The 18,622-nt window shown below is 37.3% G+C and overlaps 2 protein-coding genes across 7 annotated transcripts in view; one reads left to right on the top strand and one right to left on the bottom strand.

Annotated features, from left to right (window-relative positions):
• Positions 1 to 5,537, bottom strand: part of LOC126779438 (serine/threonine-protein kinase 10) — a 57,075-nt gene extending 51,538 nt beyond the window's left edge. For 4 of the 5 annotated variants that reach the window (XM_050503365.1, XM_050503362.1, XM_050503364.1 and 1 more), the window contains exon 1: positions 5,352 to 5,537. The gene's annotated coding sequence lies outside the window, so the exon portion shown is untranslated. Of the gene's footprint in view, positions 1 to 4,903; positions 5,176 to 5,351 lie in introns of those variants that run through there. The other variant, XM_050503363.1, reaches the window with a different exon arrangement.
• Positions 5,538 to 6,323: 786 nt separating this feature from the next.
• Positions 6,324 to 18,622, top strand: part of LOC126779445 (poly [ADP-ribose] polymerase tankyrase) — a 43,381-nt gene continuing 31,082 nt past the window's right edge. For both annotated transcript variants that reach the window (XM_050503405.1, XM_050503406.1), the window contains exons 1-10: positions 6,324 to 6,612; positions 8,692 to 8,916; positions 9,536 to 9,631; positions 11,844 to 12,051; positions 12,782 to 12,926; positions 13,124 to 13,232; positions 14,004 to 14,092; positions 15,401 to 15,547; positions 16,295 to 16,418; positions 18,007 to 18,141. In XM_050503405.1, the coding sequence (XP_050359362.1) occupies positions 6,423 to 6,612; positions 8,692 to 8,916; positions 9,536 to 9,631; positions 11,844 to 12,051; positions 12,782 to 12,926; positions 13,124 to 13,232; positions 14,004 to 14,092; positions 15,401 to 15,547; positions 16,295 to 16,418; positions 18,007 to 18,141 (1,468 nt within the window). In that variant the 5' untranslated portion in view covers positions 6,324 to 6,422. The remainder of the gene's footprint in view (positions 6,613 to 8,691; positions 8,917 to 9,535; positions 9,632 to 11,843; positions 12,052 to 12,781; positions 12,927 to 13,123; positions 13,233 to 14,003; positions 14,093 to 15,400; positions 15,548 to 16,294; positions 16,419 to 18,006; positions 18,142 to 18,622) is intronic.

The following is an 18,622-nucleotide window of genomic DNA, read 5'->3' on the forward strand; positions in this document are numbered from 1 at the left end:
TTTGTGATCAATAGCATTATTTTTTACAATATTTTTTATACGTAGATATTCAATACTCTCACGCTCAGTATGCGTTGACCCTTCGTGATACGATATCAAAATAAATTAAATATTAATTATTTACATACAAGTTTATATTCATTCAGAACATTGATAGCGGATTATAAACAGGATATTTTTATCATACGGTCGCATGAATCATTCGTGACTTCGTTGTAATCATTAAGAATATTTTATGACAATTATTATAATATTATATTTATTGCAAACAAGTGGGTTACATTATTTAATTTAACATATGATTAATTATTTAGTAAATTAATTAATTCTCTCTAAGAAACTGGTCCACACTTCTGGCGATCCAAGAGCTGGCGCTTATTTAGCACAAAGGCTGAGTCTAGCGATGCAGAGAGGCAATAGTGCCAGCGTCTTGAGTACAATGCCACAGGACAATCCTTTAGACGGCGTTTTTTTTCTATAAATTTGTAAAGCGGATTTTTTTTTTTAAATTTTACATATTACAAAAACGACTGTACATAGCTTAAAATTAATAGATTAAAATAAAAATAATTATAAAATTCTCCCATTTATTGAGTTAGCGATTAATTTTTCTTGTTTTGAAGTCTTTATAGATGAATATAGAAAATTATATTATAATTTTAACATTGATGGGAATGCATCCTAGGATAAGATATACGGTCATAAATCGTAATTGTTGTTTTTGGGAACTGGTCATATGGTAAATTATTTAAAGTTCGCGTTATCCTGAAGCTGTGTCATATAGTTGTAAAATCGTTAGTACTCAATGAATATAATAATATAAAAAATATAATAACACGCAAAACTACCGAGTAGAAAATTTAATGGTACATAAGTTTATTTTTTTTAACGTAAGTTAGTTCTTAGAAGCCTTAAAACAACTGTATTTGTCATTAATATACTTATCGTATTATTATTTTTTAATTCTGCCTTTTAAATTACATGTTAATACTTTACATTATATACTTTAATACTTGCTAAATAACTTGTTCTTGTTAGGTTTTCACTCCATGTTTCAATGTTAAAGTGGAAACTTTGTTGGCTTATGTGAGACTTATTTTGATATCAAATGTTTATTTGTTATATTATGCTGTATGTTTCCCAAATAAACAAATAAAAAAAAGGAGATATCACCAAGAAATCTATTTTGGAAACTTAGCGAGGGTTCTATATCTAGCGTACAGTCCGCCGTCGACTTCCAGCAGGCTCCCCTTTCAGCCCTAGTGCGGACGTAGATACAAACTGATTCTTCGTTCACACTACGCGTAAACTGAGGCGGCTGACTGACGAGCTCTGCTAAGTAGCCAATCAGCGTCCCGTGTAGTTGCGTAGTATTACAATAAGCCGAGTATAATACGCAGCTTTTTAGCGTATTATCCGTTTTATATGAATGAAAACGTTTTATATATGTGTAAATGCATTAAACCGCGTAACGCTCGTTCTAGTCAGCGGTGCGTTAGATTCACGTAAGGTGCCAACGCTTTGAGGAGGACGGCAGCAGGGATGGCCTCGCGCTGCCGTACGCACCAGCGAGGAGTGCATGGTAACCGGGGCAACACAACAACACGATCCCGCAGCCTCTCCGATCCGTGCCGAGAACGGCTATCGCAGTGGTTTTAGTGGATAAGAAGAAGTAAGGTAGTGGAGTTGGATACCTTTCTGAAGGTTTCCACTGCGTGAAAAAAAAATAGGTGCCAACACTCGCTTATATATATATTATATATCCACTTTAATTTAATTACCACTTTGATCACAACTTCGTCGACATTCAAGACGCCATGTTTTCGCGAATCCATAACGGATATCATACTGTTTTTTTTTAAATTATTAAATTTTATTGTAGATTCCACAAACGTGTTGTCCGTGCCTTTGTTGTATCTTCATATCGGTTTATATAAATAGTTTGGTGTTTTATGTGTCTGCAATTTTTTTTATCTAATGACGTTCTGGATTCTAGACTATTTTCAATGGTGTCCGACCAGCCTGCCCATAGACACTTTTATACATTATAGACTTTTATACACAAAAATGAAGCACACTTGCGCTTTTCCGGGTGTGAACCGCAATCTTTGGTTAATATTCACGTGTTCCAACCATTGTTCTACCTTGACTTGGTTGAATATCAATTATCATATAAATAACGAAAACTACCGAAAAAAAAAAAATGTTTTTTCGGATGAAGTCACGAGGAACGGCTAGTTAAAAACGATAGTAATGTAATCAACAATTTCAACATACATATTTACAATTTTGCGACACGTACATATGTACATCTGCACTCGGTTGGGTAACATATGATAACGACAAAGTAAATAAAACACAAACGGATACTTCGACAAACATACCTACCGACAATTCTAACATTAATACGATACTAAAGGCAGTAATACTTTTGTCGGGTTAAGGGGGGATTTTACAGTAGGATCGCAGAAGGTGTCCAAACTGCGTCTGCAGCTAAATAAAAAGAAAACATCGTTGGCCCTGCAGAGAAGAATTGACGATTAATATTTCGGTCCATTGCTATTCAACCTTACTCTAAATTAAAAAAAGTATTATATGACAGGCACCATAGTTTATGTATGGGGTCATGGTATAATTATAACTTTTCTGCCTCGTTGGTCTTGTCAGCTAAAGTTCAAACCGCACGTCGCCGTCGGGCCAATAAAAACTTTAAGTGTGTACACTCCCACGGGAGTGCACTCAGAAGTCACGTTAAGCCGTCTTGCGCCTGAACTCTTTCCGGGCGGTTCGGATTTGCCGTCCCATCGGATTATAAGAATGACGGAATACAGAGCGAACCTGTGTTTTCAAACACACTTGTGCACTATAATATTATGGTATAATCTTCGGCTAGTCTCCCTTGAGATTTGCTGCCGAGGCCAAAATCGATCAAGAGGACATCATCATCATCATCATCACTTGGGTAATAAGAGAGGAACAAATAAATCCAATGGCGAAACGGGTTTTACTAAATGATTTATACCTTTATCTGTATTACAACAAAACAATACTGACATTTTTACCCCAAGTCAGTTCAATAAATTCTATGTGCAATGGCTTTTAATGTCTTTTAATATATAATATTTACGACTACAATTAAGAATGTACACAGATAAAAAATAACATTTGTATATATATATCAATAACTAAATTTAAAGCTCATGTTAAAATAGTATTATTATAAAGTGCGAGCTTGGATTTACTATACATTGATTTTCATATAGAATACTTCAATTGAGGTATTGAGGTACCTCATTTGAGCTTTGTGCAAGCTCGTCTGGGTAGGTACCACCCACTCATCAGATATTCTACCGCAAAACAGCAATACTTGGTTTTGTCGTATTCCGGTTCTTATATAAGCTAGCACTTGACTGTTATCACTGTTGGTAAGTGATGATACAGTCTAAGGTGGACCGCGTTTGCCTAGAAGATGCCTATTCACTCTTGACTTCAAGGTATCCATATTGTAGGCGGTGGGGAAAACGGGGGTCGGGAGGGTATTCCAGACCTTAGAGGTGCGTATCAGAAATATTCTTCTCTATAGAATCAACATACGGCAGCAGCGGTTGTGTTAAAATCAATTTAAACTTGTAAAATGACAATTTCAAATTGATGCTTAGATGAAAATCATCGATTATAAAAAAAAAATTAAAAATCTTTAATATATCATATATACATTGCAAGGCCCATTTATTAAATATAATATAAATTAAATACCTACACATTATTTAATTCTTATCTCTTATCTAAGCATCCTAACCTTATTGATAGTGTCATATGATAAACACAAGATATGTCATTATCAAGATATCAACTGATAATAGAACATCTGTAGAATGTTGATGTAATCATACGGGTGAACAAATATTGTATTAATACTAGCTACCTATCTCCGTTACACATGGGTTATTGAAGCACAAACAATTTAAAAAGAATTCTTGTTTTTTTTTTGAACTAGAAACTATCACATTTGCACATGGATTTGCACTTTAAAGTTTAATCATAATCGGATCAGTGGTTAAGGAATACAGGAATAGCATTAATTTTTATTCATTATGAAGAAGATCAATCTTTAATGATAATAATATAGAGATACTTTATTATTGCTATTTTGGAACAAAAAATTAGTCTCACCTGGAGCAAGGTCCAGTCTAACTTAAAAGTACTAGGAACCTTATATAAATAAACCTAATAAAAATAGCAATTGACGAAAATTAATATTACAACGAACAGTTTGTTTGTTTCAACTGTATTTTGGAGTCATGATTAAATAAATTTAAGAACAAATAACTACCTTAGTCTATGAAGTCGTTTTACTTGTTTTGTTGTACAGTTATTGTATTTAAGATATAAGAAAGTAATATGCATACAATAGCACAATTAAAAAATTAAAAAATATATTTATAAGTATTGATGTTCTTCATACATTCAAACATTAAATAAGGAATTTTTTTTTTTTAAATTAAATCATTTAAAATTTAATTTGCGTATATTCTACATACATATTTAATCTTTTATCATACATGTTATAATAATTTAGTTATATAACACTTGTAAAGGATGCAAACAAAATGTGCAACAAGATAGTACAGGAAGTAATTCTAGTTACATTTACAAGAGATAAAAAAACCATGATTACATTATCTGCATGGTAAATTTTAAATAGTCAGCAAAATAATAAATTAACATAGTAATTTTTGTCTATCTCTGTTCATTAGCATGGTATGCTAAATTTTAATTAGCACCATTGACACAAATAAATTTTAATTAATAATAATTGCCGCGTAGTTTTCTTTTTTTTTTAAATTGCACCAGTAGGCAAATGTAGTTACTATTACAGATAATAATTTAAATATATGTTTACCTTCAGATTTTAAATTATCTAATCTATAGTCGATTCACACACATCACTGCAATTCAAAAGTGAAAATGCACACAAACACTGCATTATTTCACTCCGAGAATAGAGAAATTGCACGGGTCGCGCTTAATTGAATTAGTCGAGTTGACGGGCTAGCGACAAAATCATACGGCACGACGTGAGGTCTGAGAAGCTACGCCGTTGATGGCACGACATGAATGATATGAAAAGTGAAGATTTGACCCAGCCTCGCCTACTAGTCGCGTCCTCGACAGAAACCTGTTCATCTGACTCACCTACTGAACTAAAGAACGCAGTTTCCGGACTGCATCAAAATATCTATCCGTAACTTTAGAATATATCTTTGTATATTTCCCAATTACAATTATATCTAAGCTTATAATTTGCCATTTAACCATTTAAAATATTCGATGAGTGAAAGGGGACATACCTTGCGGAAACTTGGAAACGTAGAAATGTAATTCCAGGTTGTACGTTGTAAATAAATTAACACAAAAACACTGAGTATCCGTTCACAAACAGTTTCAGCACAAACAAAAAGTCAATCCACTATATTTTCTAATACTATCCCGTGTGCGGCGGATAAATGTACTATCCTGTGAAAGACGCCATTTTGATTTCGTCAACTAACGTTCATAGACAATAAAATATAGAATATTATGTTAGATTAAAATGTCACGTTATTAGAAGTATAGAAAAATTTAAGCAATCATTATTCAAAATATTAATTCATTTTAACAGCATTAATATGAGGCGTATTTTTTAAAATTAAAAATATAGGTAAAATATATTTTTAAAAAAATCATCAAACACTAACTTATAAAGAGAAAACAATTATATAATTTGATTGATAAAAAAATAGATAAAAAATATATTATTCTGAAGTTCCAATAGATCTGTAAGCAATATAAAAATAAATTGCTCTATATATTTCTTTATATCCATAATATTAAAAGTCTTCTATTATCTGTATTTAAGTTTATATATTTTACTCTTTGTTACACTTTATCTGTATATTTGTGACCATTAAAATTAATTACCAAAGAATTAGGTAAAATTTGAAAACTATGTAACATTTTTAAAATTTCCCAATATTTTTGTACTATTCAATACAGAATAATTCCATTTTTAATGCAAACTACATTATTATTCTAGTATTTTGTTGCAACTCAAAAACTATTTTTAAATTAATGTTAGGGACCAAAAAACTTTTAACTTAAAGTAAACCTTTTTAATGAAAATATACTATAGTATACAATTCTATCTATATGCATTTTAAGCAATTTGATTAAAAACAAAACATTAACTAACAAATATATTTTCCTCAACATTTTTTGCATTGATCCTATTTACTTTGTGTTATCTTCGATTTAAGTATAGTAACACTACAATTGTCAAAAACACCTAAGAGCAGCTGTAATTGTACGTGTTTTCGTCTGATAAATCTATTTAACCGAACATGGAAGTGTAATAAAAATAGTCCTAAATGTGATAAACGAACATGTCGAGCCGCCGTTCTATGCTCGGGTCGGCTTTGGACTCGTTGCCGGCTCCCACTGACCCTCTTCGCGAATTATTCGAGGCTTGCAAAGTTGGCGATGTTACTCGAGTGAAAAAGTTAATTACAACACAAACAGTAAACGCTAGGGATACAGCTGGACGTAAATCGACACCACTACATTTCGCTGCAGGTATGTTATGTATTAATTCGACGAAAATATCAATCGAATAAAGTTTATTGTACGAAAACAATACAAAAGTGAAAGGCTGTTTTGTTAATTGCATAATTGTTCACGGTTGTTGGTTGCGCCAAATGTCGTGATTTATCTCCTTTACTGTTTAGTTCCTTGTTATTTTCAATTGTTTCTGTGTTTTTCTTGTAACATTGTGTCATGATATGTTTTACTCGTATAAGTTAGGTAACACCATTAATAATTGGCTTAATTTACATTTGTTATAAAAAATGTATACATGTTTACGTATACTATAGATCATAAATACTTAACTAACTATCTATCTGTCCGACTGGTACGTTTTCACGACTACACCACTGAACCGATTTTAATGTAATTTGCTTCGAAGCAAGCTTAAAACTTAGAGAAGGACATAGACAGGCTTTAATAACTAACACTTGCCAGCCTCTAATTCACAGGCAAAGTCACGGGCGGAAACTAGTATTTACTATATAAGTATTAATAGATAATAAAATTCTGCATAAATATAGATGCTTACACAATAAACAATTATGTAATGATTATTTTTATTATATACATAATATGAAATTATTTGACCTAGATATATGTGTTACGAATTTAATCGATGAGCCGGTTGGCGTGGTTGATAGATACTTGCCTTTCACACCAATGGTTGTGGGTTTGATTCCCACTCAGGACAGAAAATTGTGTGCATAAACATGTCTGTTTGTCCTGAGTCTGGGTGTAATTATCTATATAAGTATGTATTTACAAAACAAAAGTAGTGTATGTAGTATATCAGTTGTCTGGTTTCCATAGCACAAGCTCTGCTTAGTTTGGGAATATTTATTTATTTATCGTCGATAATAAATATATTGTTTAACTTAAAGTTACAATTCAAAGTATAATTTATAACATTATTATTTATAAATTACTCTTATCACAAATCACCGTTATGGGTATAATTTTACTCATAGTACATAAAAAAATATCGTAATTCAATTGTTTTTTTTTATTTGTATTTTATATTATTTTCTTGTTCTAAATACAATGAGAAACTATACGTGTCGCTATATAATGAGATATTTATATTATTTTATTATTATAAACAAAAGCTACTAAAAATAACCAACAAAAATTCGTGTAGTTACATTTCTCAAGCAACAAATTAAATACAAGATATTGAATAATCGATAGTCGTCGTTATAGATTAACGAAATATAGGCATTTAAAACATCTGTGACGATGTTGCAAGAACTTTGAAAGTGAAATTAAAGTGGATGGTATACTGAAAAACTTACTAGTCTGATTTGTCGGTAGGGCTTTGTGCGAACCAGTCTGAGTAGGTAGAACTCATTAATCATATATTCTACTTCCAAACATTAATACATACTGTTGTGTACACAACATTACTGTTGTGTTCCGGTTGGTAGGTTGAGTGAGCCAGCGTAACCAAAGGCACGAGGTTGTTCAATATTTCTCACCGCACCAATGTATTTCTGTTTTACTGACCACTTACCATTACATATGTACTATATGTATTACGAATGTGTTCTTAAATGTAGATAATATATTTCATGAGTAAATAAGTGATGTTATGTACTCATTAAGTCCCCGATAATAATATATAAGACATAATCATATTGTGATCTTACATGCTCTAATTTCCATGATGGAGTATTGTTCGTCAGAGTTGAAAACCGAGACTTGACTCCATCATCACACTGTGATAATTATCTTAAATGCTTGTCAATAAAGTAAATGTATGAATTATTCTTTTTTAGTATAGAAAGCAAAAACATTACTTTTATGATTAAACTCACTGAAAAAATCTTTGAAACATTATTTAGATTTAATATTTATATTTAATTAAAATTTACTTTGTTTTTTTTTTTCTAACCATACAGTTGCAACAGTGCGTGAACGAAATGGCACGAAATTAGTTTATACAAATAGTAACCGATCTAACAAGAAAAAATTTCAGCTTTTTTTTCTATCTTAAACATAGTTTATATTATACTACTGTAATAAAATAATTTGTTTTTATAAATATATCTTATTTTTTTAATTTGTCAGGCTATGGAAGAAGAGAAGTTGTCGAAATCCTTATAGCTGGTGGTGCTGCTTTACAAGCTCGCGATGAGGGGGGGCTCCAGCCGTTGCACAACGCGTGCTCGTTCGGGCACGCGGATGTTGTGCGCGCGTTACTCGCCGCGGGGGCGCCGCCCGCAGCGAGAGACAACTGGGGCTACACGCCGCTACACGAAGCCGCCGCTAAGGGGAAGGTGGATGTTTGTATTGGTGAGTCCTGTTCGTTTTTTAAATAGGTTAGGCGGTTGGGCAAATTGGCCATCTCATGATAAGTGGTCACCACCGCCCGTAGACTTTGGCGATGTGTGTATTAATCATCCCTTACATCGCCAATGCGTCATCAACCTTTTGAACTAAAATTTTATCCCTTGTGTAGTTATTTTTGATCACTCACCCTTTAAACCTTTATTTGCAAATTTATTTTAAACAACATAAATTATTATATGACATTACAATAAGCTGAGATGAGCCAGTGGCTTGAACTCGTTAATTTTTTAATTTTAATAGACGATTACGGGTTCAATCCCCGGCAAGTAACACTAACCACTGTTTTCTTGGTTTCGGATAAAATTCCGTGACCAGGAACGTGTGTATCAGGAACTCGCATTGAAGCGGCGAGTTGGACCTTCAAAACTCAAAAGAAGGTCTCTCTTAGCCTAGTGGTACATTAAAAGGCTGTTGTTACAATAAGTATAGCTTTGTTGATTAATGGCTGGCTTCTTACTTTTCAAAGTCTACGGTCGGAGGCGACCGCTTAACATCACATGATTCATTTTATTAAATCAGTTTCTTCTAAACATTTAAAGATTTTCCTAATAATCGTTTCCAGCTCTCCTCCAGCACGGCGCCGACCCGAACATACGGAACACCGAAGGCAAGACGCCCTTGGACCTCGCCGACTCCGCCACCAGACCTGTTCTCACTGGTACGTGTTTTGTTCTGATGCTGTGTTTTATATATTTGCTTGACTTTATTGCCTCGTTGTTTTTAGTTTAGCTCACAAGGCTGCATATCTCGAAGTCCTCGTTTCAAACCAAGGATTGGCCTGTAAAATGTTATCGGGTTTTCTTGATAATTTCTAGTAGTATCTCGAAGTTTAGAAGTTATTGTTAACACTCTAAGTCTGTTTGCCAGTTCACAAAGGTCTCCTCCAACCTGTTCCATTCATTTTGTGACAGACTCTGCCCCACATCACTTCCAGTTGTCTGATGTCGTCATTCCATCTTTTCTGAAGATTCCTTCTCTTATATGTTACAATTTTACTCCGTATATCTTGAAAATATAATAGTTAATAATATTTTAGTGGTAAAGTAGCTAGTTACTTAGTTGTATGTGATGGATGCTGTGGTTTCCTGGAACTGAGGGATCACATAGACTTATAACTCGCATAATGTATTAAAGCTTGTCATGTGTATTCCTTGTTGGAGATCCAAATAAAAAAAATTCAATATGAAACAGAAATCACAAAGAAACCTTAAGTACAATATATTTAATATCTAAAAATGAAACTGTACTCATAAAAAGCCTCGAATTGTTTATAATAAAAATAGAACATCAAATCATACAAATTGATGTAAATAACTCACTCACTCACTCAATCACTCTTAAAAATCCAAATAACACATTTGAACACATTCAACAGATCACAAGTCGCGTCAATAATGAATCAATTATTTTATCTTTACCTGCCCAACAAAATGGCGGATTTAAATTGGCCCGCGTTTTTTTAACGCGCTGTTTTAGCGATTAATGAATCTCCAGTGACCTTTTTCTTTTTTTTTTTAAGCAGTGGAAACTTAGAAAGGTAGCCAGCTCCCATGGGGGGGGACTGGGTTATTTGGGATTCTTACCCACTAAAAGCACTGCGATGGCCGTCCTCGGCACGGTATTAGGAGACCTAACCTAACTATATTATAACTTACGTAAAATATCATTATCAATCTGTTTTAATTAATTATTGGAATACTTTAATTACTGCAAATATTTATCTTCAAAAAATAATTACATTATTTTAAATGATATATGCATGTTTTATAGAAAAATTAAAGTAACGCGTTTTGTGTTATGGAAAATTGTAAAGACAAATTATTTGTCATATAATTTTAATTCTTAACAAATAAAAAAAATAAGCCGTTTATATTTTAATCGTTTCTTGAATTAAAATTGCAGTTTACAATTCGTAATTAAGATCGCTAGTTTCAATGATATTACAATATATTAGAATAATATAAACGCTTGACTTAAAAAAATCAAGGCCAATGTGAATAACATTTTCAAGTTTAAACAATTGCTTATAACATTATGCATTGTAAAATTATGATTAGCATTAATTAAAAAATTGTTAACAATTTTTTGATTATCATTAATTAAAAAATTGTTAACAATTTTTTATTTTTTTACACATAATAGGCAAGCGCTTGAACGTTGACTTGCCTGATCTTAAGCAAAGTCATTGTCTAGGATGTAACGCGCCCGCCCAGAAGGAACCGTTTACTCGGGCAAAGCATTCCAAGTTTCGCAGTGCGAATTATAAATGTCGATTCAAAGCGCTTCGTACGTAGGCGGGGAAGTTCCACAAGTGTACCTATGGCGCTTTGGTCGCGTTTGCCTGGCCGAACAATAAACTAATATTATATTTTTTTTATAATATATTATTTTCATTATGTATCTATACCATTTATATAACATCATACAGACCGTTCAAAATACGAGTGACCATAAATATATATATGGAATAAATATACTGACCCAAAATAAAGCCCTGTGGAACGCTCATTTCTATAGTGGAGACTTTATATCCGGGAAAATTCACACTATTTATAGAAAAAAAACTTCTGTTTTTTTACGCTTAAACCTTAATTCTAACTGTTTAAAGTAGGGGCAGGTAGCTAGTTACAAAAGTTCCTATTTTCTCCTCCAATTACACGTAGAACTTGTGCTAGTGGTGGGTACAACGACATTAACGCAATGGTTCGGGATTGAACCTGCGACCTTTACATCACTAGTCAGCGCGCATGCGGTTGTTTTGCTAACGCTTCATCATACAAAACAATACATCATCTATGCATCGACCTGATCAATTATCCGTCGCGGTGCTATCGGCAAGCAGAATGTAATGTTTGGTTCCGGCGGTCCAGGCGAGTACTGCGCGGCGGACGTGCTGGAGGCGGCTCGCTCGGGCGCGGACGACCGGCTGGCGGGGCTGCTGACGCCGCTGAACGTGAACGTGCACGCGAGCGACGGGCGGCGCTCCACGGCGCTGCACCTGGCGGCCGGGTACAACCGCGCGCGCGCGGTGCGCCTGCTGCTGCAGCGCGGCGCCGACGTGCACGCCAAGGACAAGGGGTGACGGCCTTTACATTCCATCCTGATGATGCTTCTATCACTTCAGCATTTAAGGGGACTTTTTTTTCCCTGGAAAAACGCATTCACGCGTTTTCCCCACATGAAGTGGAGGGGTATGTGGGGCTCGCCGACGTTGAAGGCGCCGGAATACCCACTAAAAAACCAGCGGTACCTACACTTTTCGGGGACGCCACGGGATCGTTTAGTGACTCAAAGGTTTTAATCCAAGTAAAAGCATTTAAGGGGACTGGAATGAGCATCTAAACTGATCTTGCTGGGCGTGAATTATAATTTACAACCGCCCGTAAATATTGGCGCCGTAAGAAATGTTAACCATCGCTTACATCACCAATGCGCCACCAACCTTGGGAACGAAGATGTTATATCCCTTGTGCTTGTAGTTACACTGGCTCACTTACACTTTCCGAACACATCAATGATAAATAATTACAGTTCTGGTGGTATAATATTTTCCGCCAGGTGCATTCTAACTCATTAAATAGCTAACCAACGTAATGAAAAAGAAAAACGCAACATGGGCAAACATCTGGTTTTTTAAAATAATTGGAAAAACAGCACGCATATTAATGAACCCTTTGATATATAATATTTTTTTTTGCATCTAAGAGCAACATTCTTTAATAATTTTGATTTTTCCGTCTAAGTTTGAGATTTCAAACAATAAATTGATTATAAAGTACTCATAATTCATCGACCCCCCCCCCTCCAGAGGTCTGGTTCCGCTGCACAACGCGTGCTCGTACGGTCACTACGAGGTGACGGAGCTGCTGGTGCGAGCGGGCGCGGATGTGAACGCGACAGACCTGTGGGCCTTCACCCCGCTACACGAGGCCGCCAGCAAGGCTCGCCTCGAGGTCAGTATGAATGAAATATATATATCGAGCCATAAAATATATTTGACGAGCCGGTAGTTACGAATAAATTAAACTTATAACATTCATATTGTTTTTTTATTTACAAATACTTTTCTAGTAAAAGTTTTTTGTATCTGTCGGTATAGAGAGAAACTTGATGATATCTCAAAATATATCCAACCCAATATGTCCCTCAGGTGTGTTCGCTCCTCCTGAGTGAGGGCGCGGACCCCACTCTACTCAACTGCCACGGCAAGTCGGCGCTGGACGTGGCTCCCTCTCGCGAGCTGAGAGAACGACTGTCATGTGAGTACTGGGTTCTGGACACGTATTACGACTTTTTTTTTATGCAAATGGTGGCGGTGGTCACCAGCGTTCATAAACATTGGCACTGAAAGAAGTCTTAACCAGTCGTATCGCCAATGCGCCACCAACATTGGGAAATAGAATGTTGTCCCTTGTGTCTATAATTGAACTGACTTGACCGGAAATCAAAACTCAACAATACTATTGTTTGGAGATAATATATCTGATGAGTAAGTGGTACCTACACAGTATCGACCTGTTGGATCTGAGTCAGACGCGCGGTGACGTCAGCAAACTCGCTCGATGCGAGACGTTATTATATAAGTAATTAAGTGGAATAGTGTTTTTTTTTATAGAATAGGAAGGCGGACGAGCATATGGACCACCTGATGGTAAGTGGTCACCAACGCCCATAGACATTGGCATTGTAAGAAATGTTAACCATCGCTTCATAACCAATGCACCACCAACCTTGGGAACTAAGATGTTATGTCCGTTGCTCCTGTAATTACACTGGCTAACTCAACCTTTAAACCGGAACTCAACAATATCAAGTACTGCTGTTTTGCGGTAGAATATCTGATGAGTGGGTGGTACCTACCCAGACGGGCTTGCACAAAGCACTACCACCAGTAAATTAATATATTAGACTAATCGAGAACGGTTTGAAGCGCATAATATAGCAGAGCTTTTCAAAAATCGCGTGGAATATGTAAATCTATGATTTGTTTATCTTGTAACGTTTTAAAATATGATTGTATATAATTTCAGTTGAATTCCGCGGCCACTGTTTACTTGAAGCGTGTCGACTGGCCGAACCGGCTCGAGTGAAGAAACAGCTGTCGTCCTTAGGACAACAGGTAATATATACGACCTCATTTGAATAATAATAATAATAATATCCTGGGACATTATTCACACACGGCCATCTGATCCCAAACCAAGCAGAGCTTGTAGTATGGAAACCAGACAACTGATATACTACATATAACAGTAACAGCCTGTTAATGTCCCACTGCTGGGCTAAGGCGTCCTCTCCCTTTTGAGGAGAAGGTTTGGAGCTTATTCTACCACGCTGCTCCAATGCGGGTTTGTAGAATACACATGTGATAGAATTTCAATGAAATTAGACACATGCAGGTTTCCTCACGATGTTTTCCTTCACCGTCAAGCACGAGATGAATTATAAACACAAATTAAGCACATGAAAATTCAGTGGTGCTTGCCCGGGTTTGAACCCATGATCATCGGTTAAGATTCACGCGTTCTAACCACTAGGCCATCTCGACTTTTTTACTACATATACTACCTTTCTTTTGTAAATACATACTTATATAGATAATTACACCCAGACTCAGGACAAACAGACATGTTCATGCACACAAATGTCTGTCCTGAGTGGGAATCGCAGCCACAACCTTCGGCGTGAGGCAAGTACCAACCACGCCAACCGGCCCGTCGCTTAAATAATAATTAACACATTTAATTCTCTCTTAACAAAACATTATGATATTCTGTTGTAAAAAAAAAAAAAACTAAAATCACTATTGAGTTTTTGGGTAACTTTTATTAAACAAATGAGAAACAAAATTTTGTTGCCAGTCACAAAAACGAACAAAGTACATTTTTATATATATCGTAAACCGTTAATAACCGTTATTTGGGAAATAATTGAAATAATGATAAGTTTATTTGTGCTAAAACGGCATACGATTAACATTTTTACCAATAATTATCATTATCAACCCTTCGTCGTCCAATGCTGAACAACAAAAGGGAGAGGAGGCCTTAGCCCAGCAGTGGGACATTAACAGGCTGTTACTGTACTGTCTAGATATTCTACTTCTACCGCAAAACTGCAGTACCTAGTATTGTTTTGTTCCGGTTTGAAGGGTGAGTGAGCCAGTGTAATTACAGAAAAAAGGGACATAACATCTTAGTTCCGAAGGTTGGTGTCGCATTGATGATGTAAGCGATGGTTAACATTTCCTACAAAGCCAATGTCTATGGGCGTCGGTGACCACTTACCATCAGGTGGCCCATATGGGCATAGACGAGCATATGCTCGTCCGCCTTCCTATTCTATAAAAAAAGAGTCCCCATTGTTCACGTTCGGTAGTGGAACTCGATTCTTCGGTTTCTCTCTCTTAAATATATATAAATTCCAGGATCTGTCCGCGCTCCAATGCACGCAACAAGTAACGATTCCGATCCCCAACGAGCGGGTCGCCGAGCTGGTGAACTTCCAGCACGTCGGCACGGGCGACCGGCCGCTGCACTGCGCGGCCGCCAGCGTCTACCCCAAAAGGAAACAGGTGACGTTCGCCTTGTACCGGTTTAGTGTGGTTTTATCTGGTTTCAACTGCTTTGTTTTTTTTATAGTTAGACGGGTTAATGGGCCACCTGATGGTAAGTGGTCACCACCGCCCACAGACATTGTAAGAAATGTTAACGATTCCTTACATCGCCAATGTGCCACCAACCTTGGAAACTGTAATGTTATGTCCCTCGTGTTTGTATTTACACTGGCTCACTCACCCTTTAAACCGGAACGCAACAATATTAAGTATTGCTATTTATGTATTATTGTGTACCGGTTTGAAGGGTGAGTGAGCCAGTGTAATTACAGGCACAAGGGACATAACATCTTAGTTCCCAAGGTTGGTGGTGCATTGGCGTTGTAAGGAATGGTTAATATTACTTACGGCGCCAATGTCTATGGATAAATGTCCACTTACCAACGGCCAATCAGGTCGCCTACCTATTTCATAAAAAACCTTTTTTTTTAACGCTGGAAAAACGCCTTACGCATTTCCCCCACGGGAACAGTGGGACCCCCCCATGTGGGGTTCGCCGGTGTCCAAGGCGCCGAGTGTGCCCCGAACACCGCAATACCCACTAAAAAACCAGCGGTACCCTTTCCGTTTTAACGAGGAGCGCCACGGGATCGCTTTCGCATGCTACCGTGGCGCTAAATTTCATAAAAAACCTGACTCGACCTAAAAACTTTCTGTTCTTTTAGGAGAAAGAGACGTATTTTATGATTATTTATAATATTGTAGGTCATGGAGATTCTAATAAGGAAAGGCGCGCGGGTCAACGAGAAGAACAAGGACGGACAAACAGCTCTGCACGTGGCGACGGAGAACGCCCACCTCGACGCCATGGACCTGCTGCTGCGGCACGGTGAGGGTTACGACTGTCATAGTACACTTTATTCTATGTACGTCTCCAGGGGTGGATATCCCTATAAGCCAAGTAGACTCGGACCTTTGATGGCCTATTACCCGTATGAAGATTTAGATTATATTATTAATTCAATTAGTAGGAGGGGTGGCAACGTTCCATCTGCATGGCAACTGTGGTATGAAATCCGCGGATGTACATCTCATTAGAACGGCGATGTCAATTACACGAATTACAAAAGGAAACAGATAATAAATGAAAAATAATATAAAATGTATTTACATATAAAAAACTAGTATTCGCCCTCGTGGTGGGGTTGAGTTGAGGGGGGGTTATTTTGTAAAAAATTGTAGCATATGTTCGTCCTTTTGGTTTTTTTTTATATAGAATAGGAAGGCGGACGAGCATATGGGCCACCTGATGATAAGTGGGTGACCACTTACCATCAGTGGTAACCAAGGTTCGTGGCGCATTGGCGATGTAAGTGATGGTTAACGTTTCTTACATCGCCAATGTCTACGGGCGTTGGTGACCGCATATAGGTAATACTATATAAAAAATATGTTTTTGAATCGATTCAGTCGAAGTTCAATTCTTTAACAACTAGAAAAGAGCTGATGATCTTCAAACGGCTGGCCCTTTTTTGTTAAAACACACTTAAGAACCAGCTGATTGGCCTTTCAAGTAAAAAAATAATAAAAATTGGTTTATCTCTAAGAAGCGGTTATGACACAGACAGACACACAGGCAGGTGTTGTATCTTATGATTTCGCTGTGGGCTTAAAGGATAATGATTTCACGTGTCGTAAAATTACGTTTTCTTACACAATCTGTAATTGCGAATAATTATAAAATGTGTTTTACGATGTTCTTTTTAATGAACATGTTACAATATTTAATTACTGTAATAAAAATATTACACGTGTTGTTTTGTTGAGATACCTTTTTTACGAGAGAAAACATTATTAAATAAAATGCCTACACGTGTCGGTTTTACTAACGACTGCTGAACAAAGTTATCAATATTAATAGACTGATCAAATTGAAGCAATAATAGTTGATTTCCCCTTTCAAATTACCTGTCAATTTTTGACGATTCAATTTTATCTTCTCTGCATGTTTTTTTTAGTGCTTTTGTGGGTAGATTGGCAAACGTCCAGCGCCACCGTCCATGAGCCTGAGAAATATTGACATTAAGAAATATTAACCATCTCTTATATCGCCAAAGCGCCATCTTAGGAACTAGAATGTCTGAACTTGCGATGGTTAATATTTCTCACGTTGTCAGTGTCTTACGGTGGTGCTGACCATTTATCATCAGAAGCCCATTCTACCCGTTCCCCTATCTATATATATTTAAGGAATATTTGTAATAAAAAAAAAATACCTGCTTCCTCAAAATTCTAAACTATCAAACAGGGCTGATTTTAGATATATTTATCTGGAAAGCTCACTGGTCGACTATTGCGTCATCAGCCATCGACCAGTGAGCAGATCACCGTTTAAGCCGAAGGGTGCTAGGAATCGTTAGTGAATGTGTATCGGATATGATCAGTAGCGTATCGCTCAAGCCGCGAGTGCCCCGCAGGTGCGAAGGTGAACGCGGTGGACGCGCGCGGCGAGAGCGCGCTGTCGCTGGCGGCGCGGCGCGACGCGGGCGCCGCGTGCCGCCTGCTGCTGGCGTGCGGGGCCTCCGCGCCCGACGCGCGCGCCGACGCCGACGGTCAGTGCCCACACGCCACACACGCCACACCGACACACACACACCGACACACACACACCGACACACACACACCGACACACTCTGGCCGACACACTCACGCCGCCACACTCACGCCGACACACTCACGCCGACACACACACACCGACACACTCACGCCGACACACTCACACCGACACACTCACACCGACACACTCACACCGCCACACTCACGCCGACACACTCACGCCGACACACACACGCCGCCACACTCAGGCCGCCACACTCACGCCGACACACACACGCCGCCACACTCGCACACCGCCACACTCGCACACCGCCACACTCGCACACCGCCACACTCGCACACCGCCACACTCGCACACCGCCACACTCGCACACCGCCACACTCGCACACCGCCACACTCGCACACCGCCACACTCGCACACCGCCACACTCGCACACCGCCACACTCGCACACCGCCACACTCGCACACCGCCACA

This window comes from Nymphalis io, chromosome 29 (assembly GCF_905147045.1).
Source record: "Nymphalis io chromosome 29, ilAglIoxx1.1, whole genome shotgun sequence".
Lineage (NCBI taxonomy): Eukaryota > Metazoa > Arthropoda > Insecta > Lepidoptera > Nymphalidae > Nymphalis > Nymphalis io.